This window comes from Clarias gariepinus, chromosome 26 (assembly GCF_024256425.1).
Source record: "Clarias gariepinus isolate MV-2021 ecotype Netherlands chromosome 26, CGAR_prim_01v2, whole genome shotgun sequence".
In the NCBI taxonomy this organism is placed as follows: Eukaryota; Metazoa; Chordata; class Actinopteri; order Siluriformes; family Clariidae; genus Clarias; species Clarias gariepinus.
The window spans coordinates 24040827-24059756 of NC_071125.1; the positions used below are offsets into that span (position 1 = coordinate 24040827).

General features: G+C 43.5%; 2 protein-coding genes across 2 annotated transcripts; both read left to right on the top strand.

Moving 5' to 3' along the window:
- Positions 1–144: 144 nt before the first annotated feature.
- On the top strand, positions 145–9774 carry mtmr6 (myotubularin related protein 6). The gene is made up of 14 exons (XM_053487342.1): positions 145–263; positions 3139–3258; positions 5555–5717; positions 5973–6130; positions 6219–6347; positions 6487–6621; positions 6832–6964; positions 7074–7183; positions 7309–7434; positions 7916–7965; positions 8081–8281; positions 8547–8681; positions 8925–9051; positions 9138–9774. Exons 1-14 carry the CDS (start codon positions 240–242, stop codon positions 9456–9458), a joined length of 1932 nt encoding a protein of 643 aa, XP_053343317.1. The 5' UTR covers positions 145–239; the 3' UTR covers positions 9459–9774.
- A 4815-nt stretch (positions 9775–14589) lies between these two features.
- amer2 (APC membrane recruitment protein 2) lies at positions 14590–18911 on the top strand. The gene has a single exon (XM_053487344.1). The coding sequence runs from the start codon at positions 14740–14742 to the stop codon at positions 16579–16581; it is 1842 nt and encodes a 613-aa protein (XP_053343319.1). The 5' UTR covers positions 14590–14739; the 3' UTR covers positions 16582–18911.
- Positions 18912–18930: the final 19 nt, after the last annotated feature.

Here is an 18930-nt window from a genome sequence, read left to right on the forward strand (position 1 = left end):
TGCGTGATGACATGTACACGTTTTCATAGCTCTGATTGAACGATAAGCTTTTAATTGGTAACTTTACATCCAATCACAGGACAAATGCCGGAATACAGGTAGGAGTAGAAATAGTACTTCGAAACAGCGGGTTGAGCAACACCAGAAACAGAAATTATTCATTGGGTGTTGCTTATTCTGTAGCTGAATTTTTTTTCATGTGCGGTTTTATCGTTTAATACGATCACCACAGTGGGCTGATGGAGCACATACGGACCCCGAAGGTAACAGGCTGGAAAAATACATCCTAAATGAGTCAAATATAAAAATGTCGCTAACATGCTGTTAATTCAATCTTTGCAACAGTGTAAGTTTGGTGTTACATTTATTCTGATTTATATAAACCCATTGTCAGGGGGTGTTTATTCACCCTGGATGATGCAGAAATGTCCCTGGACTAGCTCGAGCAAGCTAACATTAACACTGTTTTTAGCCGTTAGCATTATTTATACAACTTTAACCATTTAACTTTAAGTTTTTTTAACGTGTCAGTTTTCTTTCTATCACTTTTCCCGTTTTCCCTTCCGGTCTAATGTTGTTATTTTAACCAAAAAACATGTCAGAGGCCGAAAATTCGGGCTGCGTCCAAAATACATCTGTACTTCCTGTATGAGGGGCGCTGTATCGACTGAAAAAACAGGGAATTGCACGCGCTACTTAGTGCACTAGATTACGGATTGGGCAGAAACCCAGTTCTGCACGCGCCTGGAAGGATGATGCGTTAAATTTTAAACCGCGATACTCCGATAACCGACTAACATTTGATCGCGGGTTGTGATAATATCGACAAGCTGAGGATATGATTAATAACAACGAATATAAGGCACAATGTATATGCATTTTCCTGCGTGGTTTAACTTTTGACTAATCTATTTTGTACAGATATCCGATTGAACACATCTGAATGACATCATAGCGTTGTAATTATTAAATGGAAGCTTGTAAATTAAATATATCTACAAAGTGGTGCATACGAATACATCACCTTAAGAATCTTTAGCTTAAAAACTGAAATTATACAAGAAATTTGCCTCGCACACGAAGCATTTTTGGCATTTTCTTACTGAACTGAACTAAGTTGCATATATGTCCGAGAGCCCTTCAAGACTTTTTGCGCCAGTGGAAAGCCAAGCGAAGCAAGTTTACATATTTTTTGTAGTTTTTTTATTTTTGCATTTTGTGCAAGATTTAGACAAGACACAGAATTGTGGGTCCCAGAATGTTAGCAAGGACGGTAGCAAGAAGAAAAGGGAGCCGCTTTCAGTTAGGGTTAGATGCACTTCAGTGCCAAGTGAGGTTTAATGTCTATATATTTTAGATTTTACTTAATTTACATGTCTTTTCTAAAAAAATTTTTTTTTTTACAGTATATGCCAAAATATGATTATAGTGTTGGTATATTGATAATATTTTTGGGTGGCTGGAACGGATTATCTACATTAACATTATTTCCTAAGGGACAATGTGTTTCACAATACGATATTTTACCCTAAGCACTCTTTTCCAGGACAGATTAAATTCGTATGCTGAGGTACTCATTTCTGAGAAAAAAATTCTTCAGAACAGTACAGACTTTATCTCAGGAGCTTACACTCTCGTTGCAATCAGTAAATCTTCAGCGCTGGATCATTCCTGTTCCATCGGCCCCTCCTGCATGTTCATATGAGGTTAAAGAAAACTTTCTCAGCTTTAAGAAATACCACATGAAAGCCAGTGTTTTCACATGTGTGATGAGAAGTAATGGTGTGTGTTAACATTTGTGCAACGTGGCTAAAATGTGTCACAAACTTCCTGCGTCTTTGCAGCACACACTTTGTCTCGTAAAAGCTCCTCTCCCTCTTTATAGACTGCCTTATGTACACAGTGACGGTCGTGTGTTCCCGAGCTGCAGCTCAGTCACCGGGAGACGCGTCGAGGAGTAAACAGGAGTTTTAATTACACCATGAATACACAGTTGCGATAAGCTTCGTCCAACCTGGAGTTGTGTTACAAAACAGCAGGGTGTGGTGCAACGTTGTCTTTATATCGGCTCCAGGTGGAGGGAGAACCTGCGCCACAGGCCACCTGCATTGTGAAATTAATATAAAAGTTAGGACAGGCTATTGTATTGTTGGAAATAGGAGAGACAAAAAAAAGCCTGCGTTACACTGTTAGATGTTTTTTGTTAGTCATTCTTTATGACTGCATGGGGGGTATTTTTGTTCTTTATAGCTTCATTTATGTTATGGCAAGCTTGTATACTGAAATGCAGTCAAGTGGTGCCAATGGACATACACACACACACACACACACACACACACACACACACACACACACACACAGGAGCAAAGTTTTACTTAATGGTTAGCCATGCATAGTCTGGGTGCCAATACTTTATAGTATTGGAAAAAATAGTGAAGCAGAGTTGCATGTTGTGGCTGCCTGTGCGATAAAAACATTTGCAGAATTACATGGCAGCATTACTTCAGGAGAAGCAAACATTAATTTAATGGTAGCCCATGTGGGCCTGGGATGCCAATACTTTATTTTTAAACTCTGCTTCATAGACCAATGGAATGAACTTTCACGCAATGCCCGCCCATAAACACCATTGGCATGCCAATGCTAAATCATAATGAACGAGTGCTTCTCAGCCAAATACTGCCAAGGGTGCCAAAACTTTAAAGAGTGGCTGAACACAGAACAGGCCCTTTAACATTGAAAGGAAATGGAACAACCATGATGTTGCACAACACTTGTGCACTAGGTGTGCCATTATTTTTAACCATGAAATGAAACGGCCAATAGGGTGCCAATACTTTTAAAAGGGAAAGAGAAAAGCGTCAAGGTGTGACATTTATGTATGACACACACACACACACACACACACACTTACACACACACACACCTACCCTCCCCAAGAGATACCTGGGGTGCCAATACTTTTAACCAAAAAGGAAGAAGGTGGAAGTACATACAGGTGGAAGTACATACAGGAGAATCATGGGTAATAAACTGTCATATGGGGAGAAAGATGGTTTCAGTGGTAATAAATTGTGTGCGTGTGTGCGTGTGTGTGTGCGTGTGTGTGTGTGTGTGTGTGTGTGTGCGTGTTGTCAGGTGGAGCAGGTGAAGCTCCTGGATCGTTTCAGCAACAAGTCTACATCAGGGACGCTGTACCTCACCGCCTCGCACCTCATCTTCATGGACAGTAACACGCCCAGTGCTCAGGAGATTTGGGTAAGATTCGTCCAAACTTTTGGCACTCTTAGAGAAAGAAAAAAACGCAACAAATCCTCCTTTGTACACCATTATAATCATTTCCAAACTTAACAAGGGTGGTCCTAATGTGAAATGTAAACATCCTCTGCGTCACATTCATTCCTTTAATCATAACTCTGATCAATACACATACATGCATTACATGCAATAAACAATACATGGATCAGAATTTTTTTTAAACATTATTGTGTTAACTGAATGTGTTGCCCAACAGCAGTACCCTTACAGACCACCAAACAGCACAAACACTCTGCTGTTAAACATTCTTATACTAAAATTAGTTTTACTGTAATGCAGGCCGGGCCATCACTGACCCGGCCTGCATTACAGCCACGATTAGTTATGTAATTGTACTGTTATATCTAATAATTATACTATATGTACAATACTCTCTTTGTTGGAACGTATTTATTTTTCATAATTTTTTTGGATTTTTTCCCAATTTTCTCCCTAATTTAGTCGTGTCCAATTCCTCCCTGTCACTAGGGGGCTCCCACATTAAGGCTACTACTACCACTCAGTCGGGAGGGCCAAAGACTATGGGCACTAGCTGCTCCTTCCGCGTGCGTGAGCTCACAGACGCCCCTGATTGGCTGTAGAGCCGTGATTAATGTGGGAGCACAAAGTACCTCTCATCCCTCCCCTCTGTGAGAGCTCGGCCAATCAGCTCTCTCTAGACCTCCGGCTGCGAGAGGTTACAGCATCACCCGGGGATCGAATCAGCGATCCATAGATGATAGGGCGAGCGCTTTACCACTGCGCCACTCGGAGGCCCTTTGTTGGAACTTATTAAAAATATTGTCACCCCAACTTTGTGTCTGTCCAATAATACACAGTTACAACTTTTTTTTTTTAATTCACTTCCATTCAATTTTATTAATATAGCGCTTTCATGAAGCAGCTTCACAGAATTAAAAAGAAAATTAGCAAAATGAGTTTGAAAACATGTGAGGAAATATGTAGAAACCAAAATGATCAGATGATTAGATGAGTCATCACTTAAGCGTCAAAAAAAAAAAAAGTAAATAGCCTTTTTTTTACATTTCGAAGCAAAATAATTAGTGAAAAAAAACTCACATGATTGTGAATTAACGTCTCCCTGTTGTGATGTACTTTTAATTATTTTCTTAGAATTGCAGGTTGTACCATCATGCACCTGCAAAAATTTTAGTTTCTCCAATTTCAGCTAGTGTGTGTGTTGTTTTATTTATTTATTATTATTATTATTATTTTTTTTTTAAATAATCGACCCGCTATATGTCTCCCGCATTGGTTTAGTCGAGTTAATTCACATGAAGGTAAAAAGTCACAGCTGTAATATATTATTCTGCAGTTGCAGGATGAGTTGTGCGTCGTTAAAAAGAAGATGCGTTATAAATAAATAAATAAATAAATAAATAGACAAGCTGGATGCAACCCATTAACTCCCATTAAGTCAGACTGAAATAGAAGTGGAAGATTTCACCCCAACAAACGAAAGCGCTCCTTTTTGGTTATTTCGTGTTTTATCTTTATGAACTTTGATCAGAAAGTCAGATTTCATGTTTAAGGCTGAAGAGAATCTGATCTGAGCTGAGAGTAGAGTAAAATTAGACCACACGGATCTTTTTACGCCCGTGGTTATACGCCAGTTTGTGGGGAGGTACACACCCCATGCTCCGCCGCAGGCTGATTCTGATTCAGTGCGTCTGAATGAAGCGAGCTGTGCTGATTATCCCCGAGTGACTCATCACACCGGCGGAACAACTCGGAACACACCCCGGGCTGCTGAGCTCTAAAGTCTGTGGGGTGCCATTATTTTTGCACAAAGCATTTAAACCAAAGCCTTTTAACTTTTTCTCCTTTGATGTTGTCTGCTGGTTTCCTTTCAAGGTCAAACGAGTCGCTTTGGACAACTAAATGTGCATTTTTAATAGCACCCCAGGGCCCTGATTCTCATAATGATGATCTCAATTAATTTAATTTGTGTATTTTAATGACATTAGTAGCTGTCGATGCAGAGCGCCATTCCTGGGGCACACGTCTGAGTTTACGTGTTGTTTGGATGTCACATGCAAAACAACCTCATTAGTATTCACATCTTCGAAAAGGAAGGAGGCGGTATTGAGAAGCAGCTCCTCAATCAATTAATCAACTAATTGGTCACATGATCATAACACAGAACATCACGTGAGCAGGTTTCCTGTTAGAGAAGGTTAAGGCCACGCCCCTGATCCGACTTTGATGTGATGCGGTGTGTGTGTTCCTCCTGTAGATCCTCCATCACCACGTGGCGTGTGTTGAGAAACTCTCTCTGACGGCCAGCGGCTGCCCGCTCCTCATCCAGTGCCGGAATTTCCGGGTGGTGCACTTCGTGATCCCGCGCGAGAGAGACTGCCACGACGTCTACAGCTCGCTGCTCCGCCTGCTCCGGCCAGGTCCGAACATCTGCACGGAAACTCACAACGACTGCGTGTGTGTTTGTGTGTGTGTGTAGGTTTAGGGGGTGTGACAGTGTGTTTGTGTAGTTTTAGTAGAGTCTAGTGACGGATTAAGCATGAGTGTGTATGAGTGTGCGTGTATGCATGTGACAGTTTGAGTTTGTGTGTGTGTGTGTGTGTGTGTGCACTTATCAATGTTTGTAAGAGTTTACTTATTAGTGTGTGTCTGTGTGTGTGTGTTTGTGCGCACAGTGTCGTACGACGAGCTCTACGCCTTCTCCTACAACCCGAAGCAGAACGAGCAGCAGCGGGGGGAGGGGTGGCAGCTGATAGACCTGGGGGCGGAGTTTGAGCGTATGGGCGTACCATGTGACCAGTGGCAGCTGACAGACGTGAACCGAGACTATAAGGTGAAGTGAGAGAGAAACACGTGTGCATTCACGCCATCACGCTCACATCAGTGATGTCTCAATTTGGTGTGTGTGTGTTTGCACACAGGTGTGTGAGACGTACCCCAGAGACCTGTACGTTCCCATCACCGCCAGTAAACCCATCATACTGGGAAGCTCCAAGTTCAGAAGCAAAGGACGCTTCCCCGTCCTCACCTACTTCTACCAGGAGAAGAAGGTATGAACAGAGCCAGTGTGTGTGTAAACTTGACTACACACACACTTTTCAGGAAATAAGCTGTGTTCACAGCAGTTTATACAAGCATAGGTGTAAACACAGGTTTGTGTGTGTGTGTGTGTGTGTGTGTGTGTGTTAGGCCGCGGTGTGTCGGTGCAGTCAGCCTCTCTCAGGCTTCAGCGCTCGCTGTCTGGAGGACGAACACATGCTGCAGTCCATCGGCAAAGCCAACCACAACAACCGCTCCATCTACGTCATGGACACCAGGCCCAAGGTACACACACACACACACACACACACAGCATACACCCTGGAAAAAAGTTGTTTGTTTGTGCGTTTAAGTTTCTTTCTCGAGTAAAATAGACTAATAATTTTTCGGAATGTTCTTCACTCCTCTTCATGTAACTGAGGTTATGGCTGTAACATCTCACTGTATAATAAACAGTAATGAATCCTGAAGCTGAGACCTGGGAGTGTGTTACAGTTAAACGCTCTGGCCAACCGGGCGGCGGGGAAAGGGTACGAGAACGAGGACAACTACTCCAACATGCGCTTCCAGTTCGTGGGCATCGAGAACATCCACGTGATGAGAGCCAGCCTGCAGAAACTTCTAGAAGGTCTCGAGAGAAGAAAAGAAAAAAACTTTTTTATTAATATAAAATGTTGCATTGCTTTTTATTAGCTTTTCTCTCTCTCTCTCTCTCTCTCTTTCTCTCTCTCTCTCAGTGGTCGGTACTCGCGGTCTCTCCATGTCCGAGTTCCTGGTAGGACTTGAAAACAGTGGCTGGTTGCGTCACATCAAAACCATTGTCGACGCAGCCATCTTTCTCACCAAGGTCAGATCACACACTCCAGGATTAAGAATAATATTTACATACATTTACATATTAATGATTTATACGCTAATCTTATGTTACTTAGTTTTTTAAAAAACTCTTCATTTGTGTCGTCGCCGTTGCAGGCGGTGACTGTAGAGGGCGCCAGTGTGCTGGTTCATTGCTCAGACGGATGGGATCGCACGGCCCAGGTGTGCTCTCTGGGCGCCCTGCTGATGGACCCTTATTACCGAACCATCAAGGGCTTCATGGTACGAGCTCAGCGCTGAACCCCAGGCGGTGTCGAGGCCACGAGCTCCAGCCTTACGGGAATTTCAACATCTCAATAAATAAATAAATAAATAAATAAATAAATGAGTGGATGTAAAGCTAGTGAAGAGAGTGGATAAAATAAATCAATAAATATAATCTTGACAACAGGCCACTGGAAGGGGAGTGCTAAATAAATAAAATTGAATTAAATTGATCGAGCTCAAACGGTGATGTCATCTAACCTCATGTTTTTAGGGGCGTGGCTTCAAAGAAAATGAAAATGTTTTTTTACGTATAAATGTTTTCAAACCTTCCTCCACAATCACTGACTGTACCTTTAACACACTAACTGTATGAGTGTGTTTACATTATTACCATTAATAAGTCTAATTTATGGAATTATTTTATATTCAATATGAAAAATGTTGAACACAAGCTGGGATTCTGTGGTTGATGGTTGTTCTTCTGCTGTTCTCCAAGGTGCTGATCGAGAAAGACTGGATCTCCTTCGGACACAAGTTTGCAGACAGGTGTGTGTGTGTGTATGAGTCTGAGAGTGTGTGTCTGTGAGAGTGAGAGATTACAGTCTCTCTCTCTCTCTCTCTCTCTCTCTCTCACGCTGACGTCTCTTCCTGACCTCCTCAGGTGCGATCAGTTGGACGGCGACCCGAAGGAGGTGGCTCCCATCTTCACCCAGTTCCTGGAGAGTGTGTGGCAGGTGATGGAGCAGTTCCCCCAGGCCTTCCAGTTCAGCGAGTGGTTCCTCATCCAGATCCACGAGCACGTGCACTCGTGTCAGTTCGGAAACTTCCTGGGGAACAACCAGCGTCAGAGAGAGGAGCTGCAGTGAGTGTGCGGAAGCGTGAGAAATGAAGCGCTGACATTTAAACGGTTAAGATGATGTTAGACTGAGAAGTCAAGATCAGATTCCTGTAAAAATGTTCTGCAACTGTGTTCTGTTAGACACGGAGTCAGCGTTTGTAGTGACTGAGAAGCCGTTTGGAGCTCGACCAGATTGAACAAGTTGCTGAGGATGCTTTTCTCTGTGTGTGTGTGTGTGTGTGTGTGTGTGTGTGTGTGTGTGTGTGTGTGTGTGTGTGTGTGTTTGCAGGTTAAAAGAGAGGACATACTCCTTATGGGCTCATCTGTTAAGCGAGCAGCAGAATTACCTCAACCCCCTCTACAGCCCGAGTTTCGTAGAATCACACCAGGTTCTGGAGCCGAGCACACAGTCCTGGAACTTTAGGTACGCTCGCCACATGAAAAGTGTAGAATTACACTCCTGGACCTCAGTTTTGTAAAAGTTATGTAAAAGTGAAGAGACAAAATCACAGACAAAGTCAGTGTAAATATTAAATTGCGCTGTAACGTTCTTTAGTGCAGCTTTATAAGACACAGACACACACACACACACACACCTGAAGGGCAGGTGTCGCATAGGATTAAGTCCATCTGAAGCTATAACTCGGTGTGTGTTTTCGTGCCTCAGGTTTTGGAGAAACATGTACCATCAGTTCGATCGCTCCATGCACCCGAGGCAGTCGATCCTCAAACACACTCTCGCGCTTAAAGACAGCAACAAGGAGCTGGAGAACACGGTGCGAGCCCTGCAGGAGGTGAGTCGATTCCATCCTGATCTTGCCTTCTGTTTACCGATTGAACCGTATGATGGACGTGATGCGACCGACGTCTCTCTCTGTAGAAGCTGCAGAAGTACGGAGTGAGCACGTCACCTCTGATCCACCAGAAGGAGCGCAGCGTTCCTCCTCGACCGCGGTCGCTCATCCTCGGCGCCCCCGTCAGCCGAAAGGAGGCGCAGCAGGACGATGACGAGGAGGAGATTTACGGAGTAGAGGCGCTGGAGGAGGAGGAGGACGTCGCACCGAGCAGTAGTGGGGAACGGACTGTAGAGGGCAGCAGCGCCTCAGAGAACGGATACTCGGAGCTCCAAGGCTCGTTCGGGTCTAAAACCGAGCCGGCTGTGGTCAGTCTGGAGTTCGGAGTGGCCCGGATGACCTGCTGAGGCTCGCAGGAGGACTGAGACGTGTATATTGGTTAGGATGGGTGATGAGGAACAGATAAAGAGGATATGTGAGTGAGTGTGTATGAGTGAGAGAATGCGCGAGTGTGTGTCTGAGTGTTTGGCATCGGAGAGGCTGTGCGTAGAAATGATCATCGCCAAGTGTGTATAAAAATAAATAGAAGGATGTGTTCTCAAATGTAAATCCGCTATAGATGAGTTTGTGTCATTGTCCAGAGTGAGAGGAGGTGATTTTTTTTTTTTTTTTAAAGAGTGTTAATTTCACTAAAAGAAGAAAAATTAAACATTTAAACAGAGAGGATGTGAAGCATCCAGATAAAACCTTTCGTTTATTTGCTTTCTCACGGATCAATCTGTTTACCGGGTCTGGATCATAATGGAAATCACACCACACTTCTCCTGCTGCATTATACTGTAAATCAGTTTTTCTCGTCTAGACAGCGCTCTGGTCTTTATGTTGCTTTATCCTTTTTAACAACAAGTTCAGCCCAGAAACCCAGGACTCAGACTAACAGTAGAGCAGACATCAGTAATTATTTACTCAGTCAGTCTAACGGGACACACCTGAGCAACAGGAATCAGTTCATGGCACGTGTTTCAATACTTTTGGCTACTCAAAAATTTGTGGGTTTAAACAGAATGTTTTCGTGTTCTCCGTTGGTGTAAATGATCCATCATTACAAATTCATCTTTTCATCTCAAACCCAAATGTCCGCAGTGTAAACTTAATCAAGAACCGGTCTCGCCGTTCCAATACTTTTGAACAGGATCGTCTGTACACGTGCAAAAGGACAGAACTGTAAAATATGTATTTAATGAGAGCGTGTGTGTGTGTGTGGATGGAAATGTGGTAAGAAAAATATTTAACAAGCACTGTGTACTGTGATGCAAGAAAGATGCAAACGATGCAAAAGTAATATTTTGGTACTGAGCGTGTACAGAGAAGTAGGTTTGAAAACCAATAGCTGATTAAGTATGCAAAAGGGGCAGGGCTTTAAACATGCTTGCAAAATGTCTTTAGTTGAAGTGTTTCTGTGAAAAGGGGTGGGGCTTAAAGGAAAAAAAACAGTCACAAAATTAATTAAGCTAAGATCTCTGCAAAGTATGTGCGAAAGGGGGCGGGGCCAGAAAACAAACATACAAGTCACAGAAATCAATGTGAAGCTGATAATAATAATAAAAAAAAAAAAAGATAAATAATTTTGCAGTAGTAATAATTTGATATTTAACGGTAGTACTTTCCTGTACAATAGTCTACATTTTTATGATTTTCAGCTTTGGAATAAACTTTAAACTTTAGAAGGAGAAACGCTAAAGATTGATTTCCATAATCCTCACTAAATGCCCTGGACCTTGTGCTCCTGCTGAACCCTGAGCTCCTGTGCCTCAGTCTTTAGGGTCGTATTTATCTGTGATCGTTTACATTTTCAATAAATCACACAGCCATCAGTATTGACCACCAATGAGCCCCATCCATCACCATCAACCCCAACATGGTTAAGTGTCTCTGAGGACGGCGTCTCGGGAGTGATTATCGCTCCTGAACCCTGGAGACCTGCGTCTCAGACTGCAATAGGATTATAGAGAAGATTAATGCTCTGTTCTGCATTTTAAATCGAAATCGTGGTGTTTTTCTGCTTAATCCCTGTTAACTGAGTGTGTATCGTGTGGATGCGCTCACAAGAAAAATGAACAGAGAATCTTATACTCTAATCTTGTACAATGAATAGATTGATAAATAAATAATATGCTGAAATATAAAACACAAAGGAGGAAGGAGTCTCCAGTGTCAGCGCTTTGTAACTGCCACAGATAACACTGTAACGTTGAACATCTTCATGACTGTTAAGTTTTACGCTTTAAAAGTTTAAACATAAAATGTCCTGTAACTGTACAGATAATATAAAAAGTACATTTCGTAATTGAATAAATGAAAATGCTTAAAGTGCTGTAGTATAAGAGGAATAAAACACGTTGTGTTGTGATGAGATGTTATAGGATAATTATTCGTCTCTGAACTGTTGATTATTTTTTTAGAACAGCGCCACACACTGGGGTTTATTCCTCACTTAGACATTCAGAAAGGATGTTCTTTTGATCTAATGCAAAAGACACGATAGAGGACCAATGTGTGCTAAGAAAATCTCCGCCACACCATTACACCACCACCAGCAGCAGCCTGATGGATCCTTGCTTTCATGTTGTTTACACCAAATTCTTTTGACCCGACCATCCGGATCCGTCGCAGCAGAAAGCGAGACTCGTCAGACCTTTTTCCAATCTTCTATTGTCCAATTTTAGGAAGCCTATGTGAATGGTGACGTCAGTTTCCTGTTCCTAGCTGACAGGAACGGCACCCGGTGTGTTCTTCTGCTGTTATAGCACCAGGGCTTTAAGGTTTAATGTGTTTACGCTCTTCAGCAGACCTCGAGTTCCTGTTTCCTTTCTATCAGCTCGAACCAGTCTGACCGTTCACCTCTGACCTCTGGCATCAACAAGGCATTTTCACCCAGAGTGCTGCCCTCACTGGGTATTTTCTCGTTTTTCACCACCATTCTCTCCATCTCTTACAGACTCATCCTGTCCTCGTCTTGTTTTTGGCCCAATTAAATGCACTCTAGAGTATATCGGCCCGCCCCACTGTGGCTTGTAAATTCACTGAAGAAGCAGCTCATTGTTTATTGATGTGGGTTTTTGAGGTTTTAAAAGAATTTAAAACCATTCTTTTTTAATAGGGCGAGGTCCGCGAGAGTCAGCTCATGCAATGCTAGAATGTTGTTACCTGAGATGGACTGATATAGAATTCCGTCTTTATTCTCTATCAGTAAGAGTCAGTAATCATATTATCTGCAGCTCAGATGTGTCTCTGTGGCGCCGCCGAAGCTCAACGTCATTCAATCGCCTACGCAAGACCTTCAGAAACACACGCGGCATCTCGTCCAACAGGTTTTCTCATTTGTTTGTGGTTTTTCCGCTTTACATCCACCGGAGAGGTCAACTGTTTTTTTTTTTTTTGCTTTTGTTTTTCTGGTGAGTCAGATCGATGGATTCAGCTCAACAACAGGAGTCCGGATGATTAGTTGTCATTTTGTTAAACGTTTGCAATGAGAATGTTTTTGTGAATAAACAATGATGTAATGGTCGTACTGTATGTCACGTCATGACACTGCATAACAAATCTGCAGACTTCTAAACTAACAGCAACATGCCGCAGAACAATATTACGCTAGAAGACACTTCAACACACACACACACACATTGTAGTGTAGATTTAAAAGACAACGACTAACTGATGCATGCGTACCATTTATTACCCGTCCATTCTCTCCCCTTTAAACACACTTGTGTCTCTTCATCATCAGGCTTTATGTTTGAACATTGCTGTCGTTTGAAAGCTGAGTGCTCACTGAATGATCTTTAGAATTTCCAGTGTACAAACAGAGCAGCGTTGTTAACTCGCACACAAACGGTACCTCCTGCTCTATTATTCGGATTTTCCATTCACTCCATTTATGAAGCGCTTTGCTCTTTGGACTGACGGAGACGAGCATCAGAAGCACTTTCACTTCATTATATGCTCCTTATTCTGACTGTAAAGTCAAATATTTTCTGTTAAGTTGTAGTAGTTCTGATGTCACAAAATAAGGCTGCTGCTTTGGACCAATGAGGTTTAATATGCAAATGATTAAAGGTTTAGTGCTGGGAAAGTACAGCGAAGGTTTTATATAGCTCACGTTACTGATAAACATATTGTTGACGATCGAGTTGTATGAATTGTATGTTTATAGATTCTTGACTGAGTGTGTGATGGAACTACAAAAAGCACAAACCAGGCGTCCTGGCTTGCCTCCGACTTCCAAACCCGCAGCCAGAGACAATCTCGGTACAGTCTGTCATTTATTAGACACGGGTTAAGGAGCCGTTGATAAGAGGAACAGGACACGCCTTTCAGCCTGCATGCTTCACTGAACACTGACAGAAATGTCATTTGTTATTTGTCATTTGCTCAGGACCACCCACCGATCTGGAGACGAACCAGTGAATAAAGGTTGGATGATTTGGACAGTAAAGAGGAGGCGCTCGTTGGGGTGGGACGACGTTCTCCGTTCAGGATTTTATTAACTGCACCCATTGTTTCAGTGGGTCCTCTGGAGATGGTGGAGGGAGTGAAAAGGCAACAAATGGGGTTGAAGGGGTTAAAGGGGTGAAGGGTTCAGCCAAGGTACTTGAGGGAAAACAAAAACAAACACACACGTAAAAGAAAGACGATATAAGAAAGTTGACAGGTTGTGGATTCTTGAGTTGGAAAAAAAAAGTATTATTGAAATTAATCAGGAGTTGGAAAGTCCATCTGAGTGTCTCTTTCAATCTGTAACGTAGAAGCTTAATCAGAAACCGACACTAAACCCGCGAAACCTTTAATCTATAACGCAATTTTCATTCTTGAGTGTAACCGAAGTCACCCTGTGCACATATGCTGAAGGCAGATGGCCGGCGCTTTAAGCGATGAGATGACCACATGGAAGATGATCAAGCATCGTCATCCACAAGAAAACAGCATCTTAATCTCATTTATAAATTTCATCAGGCAATACTGTGAACCATTTCAAGCGTGTGTGTTTGTGTGTGAGAGTGTGCGCTAGAGGGAAATACTTTTCTGTACTATGAGCTTCCCTACTGTAGTTTGTCTCCAGTTATTTGCTTTATTCAAACCTTATGAGCTCCATGTTACCGTATACTACACTGGAGCTTTGGGTTTCTTAAAAGAAAAGCTCTTTGTTTTCTTTCTTTCTTTCTTTCTTTTTTGCCAGACCACAAGTAAAAGCGTCTCGTGTTTCATCTATATTTAGTGATGCGCATTCACTCTGCTGTAGGATGAAAGGATATACTGTAAATGGATATATATTGCACAGGGAAATGAATAATGTGGAGAAGGATGGTGCTGCGACGCTGCTGACAGGGTGAGGAAGGAGGGGAGGGGGGGAGGGGCAATGGAGGCGGAGGGAAAAGAGACCGGCTTGCCCCTAAAGCTGACGAAAGCGGCTTAGCCCTCCCAGTTACCATAGAGACCGTCATGAGCAGCTGCCAAAGAAAGGGAGAGTGAGAGAAAAGAACACCAACAGGCGAAAGCAGGAGGCAGAACCACAGAGAGAGCGAGAGGGCGAGAGAGAGAGAGAGAGAGGAAGAGCGAGAGGAAGAGAGAGTCGGAGTGACGGAGTAAAGGACAATAAAAGGAGTTAGAGAGAATAGTGAAGTAGCCGTAATGGAAATCCAGATCAGTTGCAGTGAACCGCCTCCATGCGACCCCCAGCCACCTGGAAAGATCAACAAAGCTGCCTTCAAACTGTTCGGCAAGCGCAGGTCCGGCAGCGGTATGCCGAGCATCTTCTCCTTCAGGAACAAAGGGGACGCAACTGACAAGGAGCTTATCAGAAGCAAAACCCACGACGGCTTAATGACAACAGATGAGCTGTCCGAGTTGGAGAGCCACGGGAAAGAAGAATCAGCCAGCAGCGACCATCTGAACAGCGCATCTGCTGCGCCCGTGTGTAATGCCATCACCAAGTCTTTCAGCTTCTTCTCCTTGCTGCGGCGCAATAGTTCTCGCATCAGTGACAGGGCGTCTACGCTGGGGCAAAGGGGACGTGGGCTGAAGGGGTTGTTCGGCAGCATACGCTGGCGCCGTAAACCTCCGTCTCGTGACCATTCCATCGAAATCCAGGACATTGTCAAAGAAGCAAAAGGCGTCGATCTGATTTTGTCCTGCAGCTCCAGGAACGTGGATGTAGAAAACGTGACACTGGAGCCCCCAGTGGAAATATTACAAGACGATGCTGTGAGCTGGAAGAAGCCCTGTTTGCAGGACAGTAATGAGGAATGTGCGAAGAGCTCGTCTGTTCTGGTGCAACCAGTTGCTGAAGAGTCTCCAGCTCCGTCTCTGCTCACTGTGGAAACTCAGGAACCTGTCAGAGCCGCACCTGAGAGTCCAGCCCATCTTGCTTCCATGACACCTCCGCAGGATCACAGCTCCGTCGACCCACCATCTGAGGATCGGCTATGCTCCATGTTCAATGATGTCACTTCGCTTAAAAGCTTCGATTCATTGACCGGTTGTGGCGACATCATCGCTGACCAAGAGGACGACTCCGGGAACGGAGGCAGCGTCACCAGCAGTGGAACAGGAAGCAGCAACGGAGGGCTTCAGGTAAGCGCTGAGAGATGTTCCCCAGCCAAACCTCCCCTTCCTCCTCAAGTGACTGGTCTAATGTCAATGTCCATGTATCAGTGTCCGCCGTCTCGTCATCGAGTCTGTCCACCGACTAAAACTCCACAAGGCAGCGGGATAGTGGCTTACATGGGTGGTGGAGAGGAAATGGCTAGTCCAGAAGGTGTAGATGATGCAGATATGCAAGGACTTTGGCACATGCTCCCTAAAAAAGGGGAGGATTCCCCAGCTCTACCTCACCTGCCGACTCGGCAGGACAAAAGACCTCCTCAGGTGAAAAGTCTGGGGCTTAGCAAGATTCCTGTGAATGGAAGCAGCAGAGCAGGTAAACAACAACAGCCGCAGCAGCTGACCCGCCCTTCTCCTCCACCCATTGTGAAAGATCTCCAGGACGTCCCACCCAGTGACGAAGGCTACTGGGACTCTCCGACACCTGGTCCAGAGGATGAGGACAGCGGTTTCCTACAGCGTGACGGTCTACCGAGGGACAGCTGTTCAGGAGACGCGCTCTATGACCTCTACGATCTCGACAGTCCCGGGACTGTCGGCTCAGACGACGATGACACGATTTCACCTACACCTTCTACGGGCGACCTGAAGATGACCCCGCCTCCTCAGAAACCGTCTTGTTCTTCCTTCCGTTCCATAAAGGGCAGCACAAGTCTTCCACGAGAGTCTAAGATACCAATCAGCGTGAGGCAAAAGCCGCCGTCTCACTCTTCCAGCCAAGGGGCGCTGTCCTCTCCGGTCAGCCCGACCTCGGACAACCCTTCCGAGTCCCCCTCAAAGACGACCACGCCAACTCGCACTCGTATCCCTGTCTCCAAGGTACCGGTTCGCTCCTCAGGCAACAAAAAGGTAGCACAAACCAGGAAGTAGAACTGATTTTAAATGTTAAGCCAAAATGACTGTATTTTGATACGACTAACGATTCCCACGGTCCCCCGCGGACGTCGCACCTTGAATTATTTCTGCACTGATGTATTGCAACGCGCCACATTTTACACACGATTCGCACGTATGTAGAAAGGAAATGTTAAACTGTCACAACTTCACTTTCACTACCTAATGTGAAAAAAAGCGATGAAATTAAGAATGTTTTATATAAAAATCTTTCATTTATACCCATCCCACTGGAAATCCTCTTCTTCCTGAACCAGCGAGAAATAAGAGCATTTGGCTCTACTTCATAAAAAACAACAACAACCTTGTGGAAACACAGCTGCAAATACCGTCTCTCTGGGAATTACGAGCAAACAGCCAGAAAAAGCACTTCAGATACCCGAAAAACAAAAAACAAACTCCTCAATCAGGATCAGGGAACGCCATCTTTATTTGAGATGCTCCTTTTTTTTAACCAATTGAAATAATTTCCTTTTTATAGACTTTAAGTTCTTCCTGAAGTCTTTCATACTCTTTTTCTATAAAAAAAAAATATAAATCACTGTGGATGCTGATTTTTCTGGGATTCTAAAACGCTTGCAGGATGAATTACAATCAAAACAACAACAAAAAAAGGGTCACCATGGCAACGATGGCCTCCACATCACTTTGAGTTTGTGACGTCACTGGAGATCTGAATGTAGCGCATGCATCGTGAAGAGAACATCCGAACGTTCTGCATGCTCATGAAGGAGAAAGAGAGAGAGAGAGAGAGAGAGAGAGAAGCCTGAGGGGTCAAAGGTCAAGCATTTTCCCCCATCCTCAGGGACATTCTAGTCTCTCATCTTCGGGTCCAGACAAAGATTAGCACAATAATTAAGTTTCACCAACACTGAATGTTTTTCTACTGGTGTTTTTTTTACAATCACTGCTGCGTCCTGGTGGTTTTAGTCGTAACAACTTTCCAGATTTTTTTTTTATTATTATTTTTCTTCTTTTTCTTATTCTGTTTCACTAATTTATGAATAAAAACAAACCGATACGGCGACGACTTCAGACTCGTCTGTTTCACTCACACGGTTATTTGTGTTTTATTCCTCTTACACCACAGCAGTTTGCCAATTAAGAGATTTATTTCTTTTTTAAATACTGTCGCCTTGTAGCTACAGGGTCGAGGGGAGAACATGCGAGGGTTAGAGTTCGCATGTTCTCCCACGCGCTCGGTGGGTTCAGTCCGAAGACACACAGGTTAGATTGACGCTCCCAAATAGTGTGTGTATGAGGTTCCTAGATGAATGGATGGATGGATAGTTAAACATAATGATGTGAAACTTTACATTATAGCAGCTATAAACACTCGCTTCCTCATCGGCCTCTCCTTATTCTCTCTGTTGAATTAAAGACCACAAATAAAACGACTAATCCCAGCTGATCATGTTGCTGAGAAAGTGTGAGGCTGTGTAAAAACTCCTCTGTCCTGAAGATGTGGGAAAAACCTTATATAATAGTTTTATTTATTAGTTGTGACTTTAATTCAGTTTTCAGTGGTGTTGAACAAGGATATAATAGAGAGAGAGAGAGAGAGGGTGTGTGTGTGTGTGTGTGTGTGTGCGTGTGTGTGCGTGTGTGTGCTGAATACAGATGAGATAAAGGGGTTTTAAATGTAGGGCGGCGCTCGGTTCATGTGTGGATCCACGTGCCTTAGATGTGTGTGTGTGTGTGTGTGTGTGCGTGTAGATTTGTTACTGTAACGCTACACTCATACTTTGTCTATCAGCTTTATGTAAAGGGATTATGTAATACCACAACATTCATCCATGAAAACCTGCCAGACCGGTGTGTGTGTGTGTGTGTGTGTGTGTATAAAGCCATGCTTGATCTTTAATTGGGTCGCTGTATATCGAGTTTGCTGGGCGTTAACCAGATTAATTGTGTCTTACATTAAGCTTTATTTGTGTGTGTGTGTGTGTGTGTGTGTGTGTGTGTGACTAATGTGAGGTGCCCTAGTTTTCCAGACTGAAACAGACAGAGCACACAAAAATCTTTCTGAAAAAAAAAATCATTCTGCACAGACGAGCTGGTCTGTATAAACTGCTTTACGGTTGTGTGTGTTGTGAACGTTATTAAAGAGCTGTTTATTTGATTAAACACCTACGATGCTGTAAGGAGTCTCCAGTGTCAGTGCTCTGTATTCAGAGGTAAAGTTTAAGCAGGAGAGTTTACACTTCTGCAAGGTTTCTAAGCAACGTGAGAAAAAAAAGGCTAGTTCTTTTATAAAGTAAAAAAAAAAAGGGAATTTGCCATGGTGTAGCAGGAATAAAGGACTTCAGAACAGGCTGTTAGAGG